Here is a 15,842-nt window from a genome sequence, read left to right on the forward strand (position 1 = left end):
AAAATATTTTGCTCATGGACGGATCTCCAGGATAAAAATAGATCGAGCAGAACAGCCTCTTCAAATATGTGTTATTAGCTTTTCTCAATCGCTGCTCAGCGGTTTTGCAACTATGCGCTCAATTGCCTTTTAATTTGACCCTAACCTGATTCGTTCTTCGAGTCTAAAAAATCCAAACGTAGAACATCTACTTCCATGCGTATAAGTTTTTGGCTGTCTGATTTTGTAATGCAAAGAAACGTCCTAATAAGAAAGCTTATTATTCTAAAAGGCAAAATGAAAATTTCAAGAAGTTAGATTTCTCTCGAGCGGCCAAGATAAGCACATCAGCATAATGAGACGAATATGCACTCTGTGGCTGGTGAATGTGTGCTGGAAAACCGAATCGCATTTAATATTCAGCACACGCGTCGCACGTCTGCTGAGAGACACACACCATATACGCACGTGAGATTTCCAACCGATTATTGGCCCTGACGGAGCCGCCGGGAAAAAGAGGCCATCATTGGTAATTTTATTAGAACGCAATTTATTTAATTAATGCCGCGCGTTTTATGTATGATTCGCGGGCCGTGAGCTGCGGAAGTACGTGAGGAAGCACAGCACAAAGAAAAGGACGAGCAAGGGCGCGCATGCAGCAAGAATGTTTTGATGTTATTTATTGTATTAAAAAGAGCGAGGCATTTTAATTAAACGGTGCGTCGCGGGGGTTGCCGGGCGCAAAGTTGATGAAAGAACGCGCGCAGGGGGTTTTTAAATCAAATATCATAATAATAAATGCTGCTCTGAGGAGTGACTGCTGAGTGTGTGTGTGTGTGTGTGTGTGTGAGAGAGAGAGAGAGAGAGAGAGAGAGAGAGAGAGAGAGAGAGAGAGAGCAAAGAGTAGCGCTGCTTCCTCCCGTCCATGCAGACGAATTCAATTTGAGTTGGAAAACGCTCGTGTATATCAGCAGCAGCATCGAAAAAGAGAAAACAAACAAACGGACGGCGCGCCAGCGATTTGGCAGATGAAATTGTAATTTACTCCATGCTGATTCGTTATTAATGGTCGGCCGGCTGCATCTCGAGGAGATACTTCGTGTCGTTAAGTTCGTTTTAATGCTGCGCGCACCGCCCAAGCAAGCGCCGCAGCCGATTTGCGATTACGTCCAGACAGCGAACGGATAATGCCCGCGCAGCTAAATTGTGAATTGTGTGCAGACGCTCGTCGATGGCAACAATCAAACGTTGGGAACGAGGAGGAAATGAAGTTTCACAATTATAGAATATAAATTGAAACTCGTTCTTGCATAAATTTAAGTTGACATTTTGTTGATTCCACTAATATTAATGAATAGTAAGGAATTATAAATAACCTTCGGGAAAAATTTTCAAACACAAGATCTATTGCTTTTGAATAAAAAGGTTTTCATCAATATCTATATTTAACGAAAATCCATAATTATTTGGCAGTAGAAATAATCTTTGCGTGGGATCCTATGTTTTAGGCATCAAACCCCGTGGTGAGGTCACCAAAGACATGGTTTTGAGTGGAGTGTCTGCCCCAACAGACATCTTCTGCAGCGTGCCAGGCAGGCTGTCCTTGTTGAGCTCTACTTCCAAGTACAAGGTGACGGTGGGTGAAGTTCAGCGCAGACTGTCGCCTCCCGAGTGCCTCAACGCGTCTCTCCTCGGCGGAGTCCTCAGAAGGTAAGAATTGGATCTCATCAAATTTGTCTGTTTTGTTGACAAAGTGATATCTCAATCCGCCGCTTTTCTCGTCTACTTGTAGCGTGCGAAAACGCGCCACCCGTCGGGCCAATTAGTGTCTCGCCTAACTTTCGCCGCAAAAAGCTTCCCGATTTCTCACACCGTCTTGTCTCACAAGCCGGCGGACATGCTTCCCAAATCGATTTGCAGCTCGTCAGATGTCTTGTGCAAATTCATATTGAGAATTCCGGCTGCTTTTGGGCCGAGCTGCTCGCCAAATTAATGTCAAAGGTTGATAAACTCCTCAACGCCTCTCAGCTGATAAATCATCCGCGGCAAATAAGCCGTCTTTTCTATTGACTCGTCAATTTTGCGGGCATCAAATCTGCGATAGAGGACTGTATAATGGATTAGCTCGTCGGTTCAAAATGTTTCCGATTATTTTAGTGTTGGGCAAAGAGACTATCATAATTTATAAAATTCAAAAGACGCGCAGATTATGGAGTTTTCCACACATTTATAATTTGTTTTCTCGGATGATGTTTTACAGCTGTGGCTAATTTATAATTTTCATCAAACGAGGAGATGGAATCTGCGTTCTCTCCCTTGTTCACCTTTATGCAACTTGTGTGTAAATTTCAAAAGTCAAGCTCCTGCATTCTAGCTTATCACGAAAGTGTGCAATAAACATTTCTTTCCGCCGCTGAAAAGCACTAAGAGAGGGAATACTAAAACTGAGATAGATCATCGCGCGCACAGAGCAGCGTGCAATAAATAAATTTTATTATTTTGATAGTAATCGCCAATAAGAAGCCGTTCGTTCGCGCTGCAGCTCGTTTTCCAATTCAGCCTGCTTGGAAAGCGAGCATAATAAACGCATTTTTCGCCGTCCACACACCGACCCGGCGGCTGTTTATTTGATATTCTGCTCATAATTCAATCGCCAGATGAAATTTCAATGATCCACGCACGTAATGAGGAAATAATTCGATCCGACGTTGGTTTTTCTGCAGCGTTACGTGATAATTAGCTCATCACACTTAATGTTCGAACACGAAATAATTTCCCCTTGCGGAAGATGCGGCTGATACGAATTAAACGTCTTTCAATCGAGCAAATATTGCATCTCGTTGCTTTTATATAAATCACCGGTCTTATTAATTGAGACTCGCTCCGGCAATCGCGATAATATAGTACAAGCTGCATTTTCCCCGTTAATTAATGCCTCTGCTTTTTCGCCGCTTTTGTTTTGTCGCGATTCAATTTCCCAGTCCTGCGATGCGCGAGGCTCAATTTGCCTGACTATATTACTTACGCTCAATGCAGCTTTTTGTTGCTGCACTAACCAATAAGAGAGAGGAATGTAATTAAAATGGAAGGGACGCCCATAATTAGGCGCATAAAGAAAGGAAAATATTATTAGCCTCTCCGCATGGTGTCGTCTCCCAATCAATTTTTTTTTTCCTTTTCGGCCCCTCACACAAATCCGATCCCGTTTGTAACTCTTCGGCGGCGCGCACTTTTGCATTGTCCTCTCGTTCTTTCTCCTCCCGCCGCCACATTTCAGCGGGAACATCACAAGTGGCCCGTAATGCAGTTTGAAACTAAAAACTAGTGTTTTTTCCTTCAGCATAACCTTTTTTTAGAAGTTAAGTAGCTCTTTTCTATAAAAGGACTATGTTTGTTAATTTTTGCACACAACATTATTTCATCTAACTAAAAATCAATTCAATTTTTTTATAGTAAATAAAATTTAAGCCTAACTATAGTGTGGAGACCAAGAGGAAATAGTATTAACCTTCTAACTATACACGCAGCATAAAAATACAGACAGAATTTCATCAAGACGAGAGCTAAAGAAGGTGCCTTATGGCGAACTAAAGGAATAGCAGAAGTAAGTGTCGTGTTTATTTGTTGGCCAGGATATCAAATCCTGTTTCTTCCCTCGCAGCAATATATCGCGAATCAATCTTGAACGCTACACGCGGCCTTTTGTGTGTTTATCCATGTACATCCAGCGGCAAAAAACTGTTGACACAAAGGAAAATTGGGGGTGTGGCCGCAAAAACATGCAGCTAGGCTCTCTCTCTGGCGAACAGGAATAATAAATTGATTACGCCGCTCGCACAATGTCTTCATATAATATTATGTAATGTGTACAGCCTGTAACGTACCCATGGTGAGTGTGTAAATATTTATCATGGAGCATGCGGATGTGGGTTTTTTAGGAGCCGAGAGTGTGTGTGTGCCAGAGAGAGAAAATGGACTTGTGTTTTACCAGGAACGTTTAAATAGCTGAAGTGCTTTGGCTGCGAAAACGAGCGTTTTAAACCGCATATTATGTATTGTGAAAAATTACGTCGGTGTAATTTCAATTCGATTATCCGCACCGTAACCCTCGATCGAGGAAGGGTCAAACAATCACACTCGGCCGGCGCGGCGTATAAAACAACAATGCAAATTGCTTCTGCGGCTTTTCCTTTTTCTGCCTCCGCCGCGACGCCGGGAGAAAAGTGGCTGAAATTAGAATATTGCTCTGTTCGATTATAAATTGCATCCAGCTGCGGGAATTCTCTCTCACACGATTTGAATATTGTGAGAAATTGATCATTTCCTGTTTTTCTAATGTTTGCCAAAGTGTCTGATTTTGAAGCAATGCATATCATTCCACGGAAAACAAAGCCGTGCGTTTTCCTAGATGGATATTTATCCTAATGTTCGGAGCTATAGTTGTTCGATAATTTAGATGTAATTCGTTTTTTCATTCATTTCAAACAGGATCTAATATTATTTCATTTAATATGCTCTTGAAAGACAGAAGAGTTGGTCTGATCTAAAAAATAGAAATTGTTCCGCCCCCATGGACCGACAAAAGAATAATTTCGACAGGCGTTTCTCTCCTGCTGACTGGATAATATGGCACAAGTCGCGTGCAAATAAGTTTGAAACGCGTTGGAAATCACGTTCTTGCTCGGTCTTCATTAAGTTTCTCGCTCTGTTGATAACAAGACGGTGTCGAAGAACACAAGAGCAAATAATGGGCACATAAACCAACAAAACGCGCCAAGCGGCGTCCCCGATTAATCAGGCACGTACCTCATTTGCAAAGAGACGGAAAGACGGCCGTACAACCGAGCGTTCACGCTGCGATGATTCAGTGCGAATTCCATCTCAACCGATCGTATACTTCACACCTAGCAATATAATTTTAATACGTTTTATTCATTTATAGAAAGGTATATAAAAAATTCAACTTTCCTCGTTAACTTTATATTTTAACGTTATTGTTGACTACAAAAATAAATTTAATTTTTTGTCTAACCACGTAAAAGCCGATTGAGCCGAATTTAAATAAAGCTGACAATTTTTGTTCCAGGGCTAAATCCAAGAACGGCGGCAGATTGCTTCGCGAGAAGCTCGAGAAGATTGGGTTGAACCTGCCGGCCGGGCGAAGAAAGGCTGCCAACGTAACCCTGCTCACGTCATTAGTTGAAGGTAAGGATGAAAGAGAGAAAAAAAATAATGAGAAATGCACTCTAGGCCGCCGCCACACGAAATTTTCATCAAGCGGCCGAGTTATTAAAAGCAGCGGCTTTTCTCCTCTCCGTGTGGCGTAATAATAATCGCGCGCAGCATCCTCCAAAGTCGAACAATGCGCCGCAATCTTCTTCTTCGCGCGCCGCGCAAGAATTAGAACCTAATGAGGCGAGTCGGCGCGCGCGGCGGCTTCGGAGACTCATTATTGTCTACGGTCATTGTCGCCGAGCGCGCGGCTTTGTTTAATATTAGCAGCGCCATTCTTCTTCTTCCTTGGACGCGATTTATATTTAAGTCTCGAAGCAGGTGTGCGCTTGCTCGCGAGACACATCCGTTTTTGGCGGTTTGCGCCTGTAAACGTATGCAAATCGCGTGACACAAGTCGGGTAATTGCTTCCTATACACTCCAAATAATGCTGGAGAAAGCAGCCGCGGCCAGGGATTTTAATTGGCTCCTCCGATCGTCCAATGAGAAGGGAAAGAACGCGATTATTTATTAACCTGATCCAATTTCAGCCATTTTTAGTTCGCTGCATAACACAATAAATTAAAACTTCTGTTTGATTTTCTTCTTAAATAAAAAATAATATCGAAAATAAATTTTTTTCAATGCAAACAACAAGGAATGGAAGGCTAAATTGAAATATTTCTAGTTCAACAAATTTAAATTAATACTTATAAATATCAAGGAAACATTTATTCTTGTGATTTATTTATATTTCAAATCAAAAATTTCCTCGTCAATTTTATATTTGACAGCAGATCGTTCCTTTCTGGTTTTTTCGTTTTCGAGGGAGCGTTTTGCAATTTGGCGCTCAACAGGCGCGAGTGTTGAATGAGACATCATTGGGTGAGGAGTAACGAGCGTAATTTGTCATGACGAATTCAGAGGGGGTGATTACGCACGAGAGGGAGAGCACTTGGCCTGGCGAAGAACTACATACATCTGCCGCTCAGCGCAATAATAAATATTCAGTCCGCAGCTGTCATCGCGAAACTATTTACCATCACAAAGGCGCTCGGAAATTATTAGGTAGATCAAACAGCGAGGAAATATGCAACTCGACTCCGCCCTCCAAGCTGAGATTCTAAATAATAATTTCTGTCCGCTTGGATTTGAAAAAGAGAAAATTATATCAAGCTTTTATTGGCCAGCCATCAATAGTTGTTTGTTTTTTATAAACAAAAGAAGCAAAAATCAAGCGAAATTAAAAGCCACCGCGTCATGTTCAGTTTTAATCGTGCCTGTAAACGTTGAGTAAATTTATGTTCGGACTTAACTTGCGCACTTTTGATTACTTTCGAGTTCATTAAATGGCGTTTTGTGCAATCAAAGCCTCGTCACTGTTTGCAAGCACAAATGCACGCTCGGAGATTAAATTTTATTATGTCTTGCGTCTGCAGCGTTTTTGTCTCTAAAATGCACTTTCGACAGATTTATTTTATAATCCGTGGAGAGGGTTTACTGCGGTCGTTGGCACTACATCAAGTGTTGTAATCAAACACCGAATTTTCCGCGGATTCGCGACTCGTGTTGCCGATTAAGCGCGAATTTTATAATACGCGACGCAACGCTATTTGAGGAATTTAATCCGCACTGTTGTGACTCGGCGTTTTGTCTTGAAGTGGGCCACCCGAGAACCCGGAGAAATATATTTCGTATCATTTTCCGAGTAGAGAGCGATAAAGGATAATTATGTCCTCCAGATTACACGTTGGGTAGACAAACAAAAGGTCGTCGAAATCACCGGTTCGTGGAAGCTCGTTTTTCCACGTGTTGGACACACAATAGCCGCGATATTATGATTCTTGTGGTTTCAGCCCATTCCATTACTATGTGCACTCGGTTAGTCGGGAGGATCAATCATCATCATCTCTCCTAGACTTTCATCCTCTCGGCTTTTATTTCGCTGCAATTTGCCGTCGCAAGAGCGAGTGAGATTCTGACACGTAGAAAAGTAGCCGTCGACCGCTGAAATGATATATATGTATATCGAGCCGGCAAAAGTTAAACAATTTCTGCGGTCGCGTGTGGATGAAAAAAGTAAATTTGCAATTTGCGCGCGATTTCACAGCACACACTCGAAATTTCTTCTCGCCAATTTGGTCCCTGATGAAAAACGGTTTTCCCGCATCGGCGTGAAAATTAATAGAAATTTGGACCGACAAGCGCGTCGGAATCCACGTTCACTGGAGAATGATGGGCAAAACACACAAACGTATAATTAAAAGCCAAAAGAGGAGACGCGTCCTGTGCCAGAGTAAGACGAGTGTGTATTATGTGTGTGCTCTTTGTTATTTTTGTTTGAAACATGTAATAATGCTAGTGCACAGCATGCGCCGATCAAACAAAGGAAATACCGCGATTTTCTCGCATCCATTCTCTGTGAGGGCAAATGGAAAGCCTGTCTCTTCAGTCGCTTTTTGTATTTTTATTCTAAAGATCCGCTTTTTTGACATTTTGACATAGAACCGAAAAATTTAAGCTCAGCGGTGGTTTAAGATAAAAAAAGAACATAGCCTCGCACTGGGATAAATAGCAAAAAAATCCAATTTATTTCCGTTAGTCCTAGCATGTGTTCAGACAGGAAGTACATGTAGAAGAATAAGACTTTGAACTTATTGAAGCACGCTAATTTTTCAATATATGTCACTGTCAATGGTCTCAAAAGACGCATTTTTGGTTTAGTTACGCTTCTTGTGAGGCCCTCAAAGGCGATGACCCGCGTTTTATTGCTCTCACTTCGCCTGTGGGCGTTGTTTATGCAGATTTGTTTTCAGAGAGAGACACAGGTGTTGATTTGCCTGCGTTGGCCCTACATTATAGTTTCCCCAATTTCATAGTATAATATTCGCCGTGATTTAGTGCTGTGCCCGCGGTGGCCCGGCAGTCATCGCTGGGAGTTTCCTATTCTTTCGGAGTTCTAGACACGCCGGTAGCGATATCTTCAGGGAGGTGGATAATATCTATGATTAACTCGGCCACTTTTCACGAAATTTGCGATGAAAGGATGGAAAAGCGTAATAAATTCGAAACTGAATGGGCGCGGGCATCAATCGAAATCTAATTTGTTAGAACACGCCTTGATTTGATTGAGACTTGCTTTTGGCTTTGCTCTTGGTGTTTCACTCTCTTTAATATTATTAAAACCCACTTAATGCATTAGGAAAATGATTCGAAAATATGAAATAATAGCAAACAAGCGATTCACAATGAATAAGACGCAACTTTTGAAAAGGCAATAACAAACAATTTGATTAATTGAACGATAGGAGGAAAGCCACTAACAATAAGGCCATATTTGCAACTTTGATCCGTCATCTAATCGCAGTCTTGCTGCGCGAGACCTCCACTGCACCGCGCACTTATCAGGCCGGCTGATCAAAATTATTAATTTTTAATTACGCCCGGTTTGGTCCGGGGACGATCGACTGCAGTGTAATTAATCAATTGCTGCGGTGGCTTTGTGGAGCAGGGAACAGTTATGTTTTGTCATATATTCGAGTGAATGCACGCGCGGCTGTCACCCAAATGAATGTGCAGAAGCAGAGCTAAAAGCGGCTGTAATTAAAATTATCGCGTCGATGGATCGCCAATCAATCCGAATGCTGATAGCTCCGTTAGACGTAATTTCGCTCGAATTGCCTTCGCATATCATTAGGCGGGCATTGTCATAATTTGGACGGTAAACAGGCGCGTCCGCAACTTTCGTCGGGATTTGGGATTTAATCAATATCATCCGTTTGGCGAGGCCAAGTAGCCGCGCGTTTGTGAGCAGTTTTAGCCGCGACTGATCACTATTATTATCCGCCGCGTATCGAGGCCAGAAGCAAACAGAGATAATTTGCAACCGGGACCCGTTCGCTCCGTCTTTTTTCCGCCTCTTTTTAGCATCGTGGTTCATTAACCTCTGCCCGAATGTGAATTAAAAATCGACTTGGTGTGCCTCCGAGATGGGATTTTTATTGAATAGTGCAACCGGCTTGACTTGAAATCAGGCAAAATATTTGTGCAAAGCGCATGAAAGTAGGCAATTCGGCTCACGGTCGCGTCTAGCAGGTTGCATGTATCGATCATCTTTTGACTTCTTTGTTACAACGCCGCAAGTCTGCCCCATACCAGAAAAAACCTAAACTTAAAAATATTCATGAAACCTCGAAATCATAATAATTACTGCATAACTACCATTCTTTCTAATTAAGCAATTTATTTTTAAAGAAGATGCTAAAAAAATTCGGCACCAACACAGAATGTAAAATTTCTTTTATGCTCAGTCTTCAGAACAAAACGAGAATACGTATAAGAAATCCTCTCTGCTCGTGTGGCCACATGAGGATCGGACCATTATATAATCGTCCAGTTATCCATCTCAATTAGGGACCGTGAGCGATACAAGCCGGCGATACGTGAACTGGGCGTGTGCAAATATACATTTTCCGCAAATAAAATTGATAGCGGCCGTCGGCGTGATTTCTTCCGAATGAATGGGCACACTCGCTCGTTTCGTTGCCAGCAGATGAATTACTCGTCGCTCTTATAAACATATTGTTGTTATTCCGCGCCTTTCCCTTGAGAGATCTCCGCGATGTGACGTCAGCCTCGCCGAATGATGAGAAAAAACCGGTCCACTTCGAATAGTGTAGTACATGTGTATGTGGCGAGAACGCGTGCATTTTTTGACCTGCAGCCTCTTCGCTTGCCGCCGCCGCCGAGCCTGCTTTCCTTATTCAGACCGTCATGAAGCCTATACATAATTTGGCTGGCAGATCAAATGGCCATCAAGAAATAAGTGACCCACTTGGGACAAGGGGCATTTATCCATTTAAATTGGGTATTAAAAAAACAAAATCGTCGAAATTGAAACTCGCTTGACCTCATCACTTCAAATATCTAAAATAGAAATTAAACAATAATTTAAATCTAATTGTGTATTTGTGTCATTGTGATTTCAGGCGAAGCCATCCACTTGGCGAGAGATTTTGGATATGTCTGCGAAACCGAATTCCCGGCGCGCCAGGTGGCGGAGTACCTCAGCCGACAGCACGCTGACCACTCCGAGTCTTACAGACGCAAGGAGCTTATCCACGCCACAAAGTAAGCAAACAGTCAAATATACCGATCCACGCCCATAGAGCGCATTCACGAGGCGGCGTGAGAAAAGGGTCCAAATCGAGAGAAAATCTCGCTCTCGGGCGCGCCCTTCTTCTCAAAAATCGCCGCGCGAGTGTCATATCGGCCGCCCAAGTTGCGCTTGGCTGCAGTCCCCGCGCGAAATCACGCTCCTCCATCACGACTTGGCTGCGAGAAATATGCACGTGGCGTCTGGGAAATGCGATATTGATGGTTACTTTGTTTGTCCAATCATGCCTGTTGCATTCATTGAGCGTTTTTATCGTTTTTATTTAACAAAGGGGAGCTGATGGTGGCGAGGAAACTAGTCTCGTTTAAAAAGCCTTTCATATAGTGGTCTTTAAAAGCTTTTTGTCAAGAATAATAAATAGTATTTCAAACTGATTCAAACTTCTCTTGCAGTGAGTTTTTGATTCAACAATAAACATCACACATACATGCCTTTATATTAGCTTTTTTCTATCGGACCAAAAGGAAAGGAAGATTTTTGCTCTTTTGGACCATCAAAATTTCTACCGAGAAAAATAGCTTAAGCTTGGCATTATTTTTTGCTCACACTTTTCATCACTTGCATTGACCATTGACTCAGCACGGTGCTTTCACCTCGCACATGCATAACATAGCAACGCGTAATTGCAATAAAATACCCATCGGATTTGCGGCTATGCAGCTCCCTCGCTCTGTTATGATTATCGCCAACACAAATACGCGCAGATAGGCAGCAAATACAAATAAATAAACGCAAACCGAGCACGGTCTGGTGATTCGCAGGAAAAACACGGCGCATACAAAGCGGAACGGAGTCGGAGAGGTCAGGCACACACGTTGCAATAACAAATCGATAAATCTCGTCCGATTTCTCTGTCTCTCTCTATCCAGTTTATTTGAATAGAAATAAAAAGCAAACCCCTCCTTGCTCTGCGCTCGGTGATTTATTTGCGTGCGTGGCTACTTCTGCGAAACGGAGAGAACGAGACTAAAAGGTGGATTTCTTGGTGTTTTCACAGGCAGATCACAAAAGAGCTGATGGACCTCCTTAATCAAGATCGCTCGCCGCTGTGCAACACCCGGCCGCAGATCATCTTGGAGCCAGGCATCCAGCGTCACCTAACACACTTTTCGCTCATCACACATGGCTTCGGCAGCCCGGCTATCGTCGCCGCACTCACAGCGATCCAGGTAACGATTAAGTTGTAATAATATTTTTTTACCAAGTAAATTGAAAAAATGAAAATCAAAATTTGTTACAAAACTTCTCGATAGCCATTTGCACGCCTTTGATTGATTTTTTAACAAAGAGTTAAACAACTGCCCTCTATTTGCAGAACTTCCTGAGTGAGAGTCTGAAGCACCTGGAGAAGGTTTACCCGAGCGGCAACTCGCACGTGTCTGTCACCTCATCGCAGAATCTGGACACGAAGCCCAAGGACCTGGACAAGAAATGAGGTTGGCTAAAGCGGGCCGGCAGCAGCGGCTCGTCTGCGTCGTCGCACGCGCCAAATCACCACGGCAACAGCGGCGGCGGTAGTTACGTGGAGCCGCCCCCGGGCGCCCCTCTGCAGCCGCCCCCGCCACCCCCGCACCATCCACTGGTGCACCCGGCGGACGCACTGTCCAGCCGCCGCTCGTGGGAGCACTTCAAATAAATGGGTGCTCTACACTCTTGCTGCTGTCTAAGAAGAAGCCCCTGAAAGGATTTCAAAGATAAATTAGGAGAGAAGAAAACACGGAATTGTGCGAGTCCTGCGTAAAGTACAATATGCATCCACATTCAAACTGGACACATTTTTGCGTCTGTTCATCGCCCCCACCTGCAGAACTCTTCTGTCTTGTACATTTTCGCGAGTTTTTGGAACTCAAAGTGTTGTCTCTACTGTACATAGTCGACTCTGGAGGCTTACATAATTGCTTAAGTTAAGTTCGTACGTTTGTTTGAAATACGTGTAAGGCGAGAAAGTGTTGTTGGTGTGCTGACAAATCCCAACTGGAGACCTTCAGGGAGATGCCCAATGCTCAATGATTGGGGAAGTTTTAACCTTGTCATTGCGTTTAGACGAGCTGTAGGTCGCCGAAGGCTACGTCTAATCAATCTCTTGTTCGAGCAGTCCACTGCAGCGCTGATTCTCGCTCACTAAGTGAACTGCCATAATTTCGTTCCGCCACTCAGCCAAATTCGCTGGGAATCTCTGCAAAAGACTGTCTCCAGATGCATGTATTGCAAGTTATGCAACCTGTAACACACATATCTCTAGACAAAATCGCTCTCGACAAAGTTTTTTTTTTCAAGTTTTACTTTTTTATTAGCGGAATGTCATGAATGTGCTCAATTTTGTCAAATGTTTTCAGTTTTACCCCGTCAACTCTCCAAGAAAGTAAAGACTGCTCCTGTAGCTTTTAACTTTTTAATATTTGATTCAATGAAAGTACAGAGCAAAAGTGCCAAAATCAGTTTTATGACTCAAACATCACGCACCGAAATTCAGACTATAGTAATAAACGCATTCCACGTCAATATTAAAAGTAAAAAATTGATCTCATATATCTCCCATTTTAGTGGTGTAAACTATTGATATTATATGTTTTCTCGTCCCTTTTGTGTTTTAGCACTCCGCGCTAGCATGACCAATATTATAATTCCACACTTACAATAATATTTTTGCAATAAAGAATGAGATTTATAATATTTATTTTTTCAGTGCCGAATTTTGCCGGCTCTTTATAGAACTCACTATTAATTTTTGTTGATCGTTTTAAATAATTTTATCAGATTCGTTGACAAGGTTTAAGTTGAATATAGAAGCGGAGGAGCAGGGGAGAGCAACAAACGCCCCATATCCACCCTTGTTTGCACATAAAGCAGAGTGTACATTGTAGAGACGAATTCAAAGCGCCAATTTAACTTTCCCTTTAAGCTACAAAAAAACAGCTATTGTAAATAATTTTTAATGCTGAGCGGCGAATGGGCGAGGAAAGTAAGAAAGCGAATATATTGATTTTCGTTGGAATGCATGCATTTACATACTAGAAAAGAGCAAAAACAGATCACATGTGTAATTAATCATATCATATCCACCGTTTAAGGTTAAGCGCCATTCTTTCTATCTTTCTCTCTATCTCTCTCGTTGCCATCTAAAGTCATGTAATTGATTAAGCGTGAATTACTAGTGCCAATAGAGGAGAAAGCCGCCGTCCCCATATCAGGACGGGGGCCGCGACGGGCGCCCCCTTTCCGCCCGGTGAAGGGGGCCCAAGGAGCCCTGCGCGCGCAATTCTTTGCATTATGTGTGCTTTCGTCACGTATTGTTGTTATGTACAATTATTTTTCTATGAATACGATTGTAATCTGCTGATCAGCTACTTGCCTCATTATCTTGCCATTTGTGTAAAATACTGTGTATAATTACGATCGAGGGAGTATTCTGTCTCCAGATCTGCCCGATAAGTTTTTTTGGGTGATGCACAATGAAGAAAATTATATTGTCATCTGTCAGTATACGCGCGCGCATCATATGAGAAATCGATCGGTATTCAACACATTTAATTACGAACGCTACTCCCAGCAACTTATAAAATAACCGTAACGCTATTGAATAATGGGTGTGAATTCATTGAGATACAATGTGAGAGGTCGTTCATTCGTCTGATTTATTATTTATACTTAAAAAATTAAATTGTAAGTGTACAAAGAGCATCAGAAAAGCAAAATTTGTCAGCGAAGATTGACACAAAAATGAGCATTGAAAATTAAATAATTGCGGCTTTCCATTATTATTTGTGATATACGCTTTGTATAGTTTGGTCGGTTTTAATTTTTTGGAATTTCTATTGAAATAACATATATATTTTAAGGAGACTTCGCTCGTCGCGATATTTATATGAATAGATTGTGAAATTGCGACAACTCTTCATGTGCAGAAATAAATTGTTCAAATGTATAATAAAACTTGCATTTCATTTGAAACATTCCCATCTACACTGCCAATGGGGCATATTTCAACATTATGTATGACAGGATTACTGCATCAGAGGTCACAAAAGAAGTCTTTTATATCACCTTCGCCTTTTTGAAGTTTTCATAACAATAAGGAATAAAGTATTTAAATTTTAAATTAAAAAGGATACGAAGATTACAATGAAACCCTCTTGAATCAAATATTGATTACTCCATTTTATTTCAATCAGGATTGTGTTTAACTAGTTCAACTTAAATTATTTCTTGGAAAAGTCTATACTTTCTGAGTTGGATTCTGAATCTAGCCGTCTGGAGAGCGGGACGTAAGGAGGAGGCTGTATTTTTTCGTGCGGCCAATGCACTGTCACCACCCTGCAAGGTTCATCATCTTGTCCAAAATAGGGGCCTTTAAAATACAAAAGTCACTGATATGAATGGCCTTGCATTAACTTGAAGTGTCCTACTAATTTGAGCAGTCCTGCAGTAGAGGCGAATCACCAACGCGGTAAGGAACACAATTAAAACGATGAGACCGCACAAAGCCCAAATGAGAGGATTAGTTGGATCATACATAGCAGTCTGAAACATTTCAATTTTTATTTGGACCTATGGAGATATCATAGTTGTAACCAAAATTAAATAAATGCAATCAAGCATTTCGGTTATGAGTATAGTATCAGTCGATGCGGCAGCTCTAAATTATTTGCAACAATTTAAGCGTATTTTTTTGTTAAAATATCTTTCATCGGAATTTATAAAACCCAACAGAAATATATATTTTTCTTTGTTAACTTTTGAATATTTTCGATATTTAATCATTGCACAGGCCACTGGGATACGTCGTAAAAAATATATTGAAAAACTTGCCTGTCCAGCAGAGTTAATGTGTCGTGCGAACTGGGTTGAAATCAACGTCCGAATGCCAAGCGGACGCGAGCGTTAATTTGCCTATATCTGGGCTTCAACATGGGACCAATTAGCGCCAGATTGCGAGGAAAACAGTCGCCGCTAAGCAACAGCCTCTTTTCCGTAATTAATTAACACGCCCGTGAATTGCGTTTGACGCGATAACCAACGCGAGAAGTGGACGTACATATGCCTTTTACCTAATGCTCTTCACGTGGACGGTTGACAACAAACATTGAGTTCTCGTCACGGTCATGGGATGTTTTTCTTTTACACGTATAATTGGTATTCGCGTCTAAAAAAACAGCATACGTGTGACAAAGCTCATTCATTAGCACCCGATGATATGCTGCGCTCGTGATTTATTTTGGAAATATTTTACAAGGGAAATGCGTAAAAGCTAACTTATAGTTGATGTCATTTTATATTTGGAGCAAAGTTCTTAAAATAATCCTTCCCTGCTCCCTGCGTAGTCAATTTAAAATTACAAATCTCAAGTGTTAAAAAAATGCGCTCTTACCCGATATTAACAGAAAAAATCCTCACAAAAATCCGTGTTACCTTACGGTGCTGGTGGGTTTGCAGAAATGAATTCATCTTTTTGAACGTGCTTCCATTAGTCAAGTA

At 41.8% G+C, this 15,842-nt stretch overlaps 1 protein-coding gene and 1 long non-coding RNA gene across 7 annotated transcripts in view; one reads left to right on the top strand and one right to left on the bottom strand.

The window, feature by feature from the left end:
* The window catches only part of TfAP-2 (transcription factor AP-2), a 164,489-nt gene extending 150,189 nt beyond the window's left edge, over positions 1 to 14,300 (top strand). For 5 of the 6 annotated variants that reach the window (XM_065476003.1, XM_065476005.1, XM_065476004.1 and 2 more), the window contains 5 exons: positions 1,472 to 1,689; positions 5,066 to 5,184; positions 10,180 to 10,321; positions 11,365 to 11,536; positions 11,683 to 14,300. In XM_065476003.1, coding sequence (XP_065332075.1) covers positions 1,472 to 1,689; positions 5,066 to 5,184; positions 10,180 to 10,321; positions 11,365 to 11,536; positions 11,683 to 11,802 — 771 coding nt within the window. In that variant the 3' untranslated portion in view covers positions 11,803 to 14,300. The remainder of the gene's footprint in view (positions 1 to 1,471; positions 1,690 to 5,065; positions 5,185 to 10,179; positions 10,322 to 11,364; positions 11,537 to 11,682) is intronic. The other variant, XM_065476002.1, reaches the window with a different exon arrangement.
* A 205-nt stretch (positions 14,301 to 14,505) lies between these two features.
* LOC135934339 (uncharacterized) lies at positions 14,506 to 15,699 on the bottom strand. The gene is made up of 2 exons (XR_010574106.1): positions 14,774 to 15,699; positions 14,506 to 14,715 (listed from the first exon to the last, which is right to left on the bottom strand). It is a non-coding gene; the product is annotated as an uncharacterized LOC135934339 (long non-coding RNA).
* Positions 15,700 to 15,842: the final 143 nt, after the last annotated feature.

The sequence above is a fragment of the Cloeon dipterum genome, chromosome 1 (assembly GCF_949628265.1).
Source record: "Cloeon dipterum chromosome 1, ieCloDipt1.1, whole genome shotgun sequence".
NCBI classification, from domain to species: domain Eukaryota; kingdom Metazoa; phylum Arthropoda; class Insecta; order Ephemeroptera; family Baetidae; genus Cloeon; species Cloeon dipterum.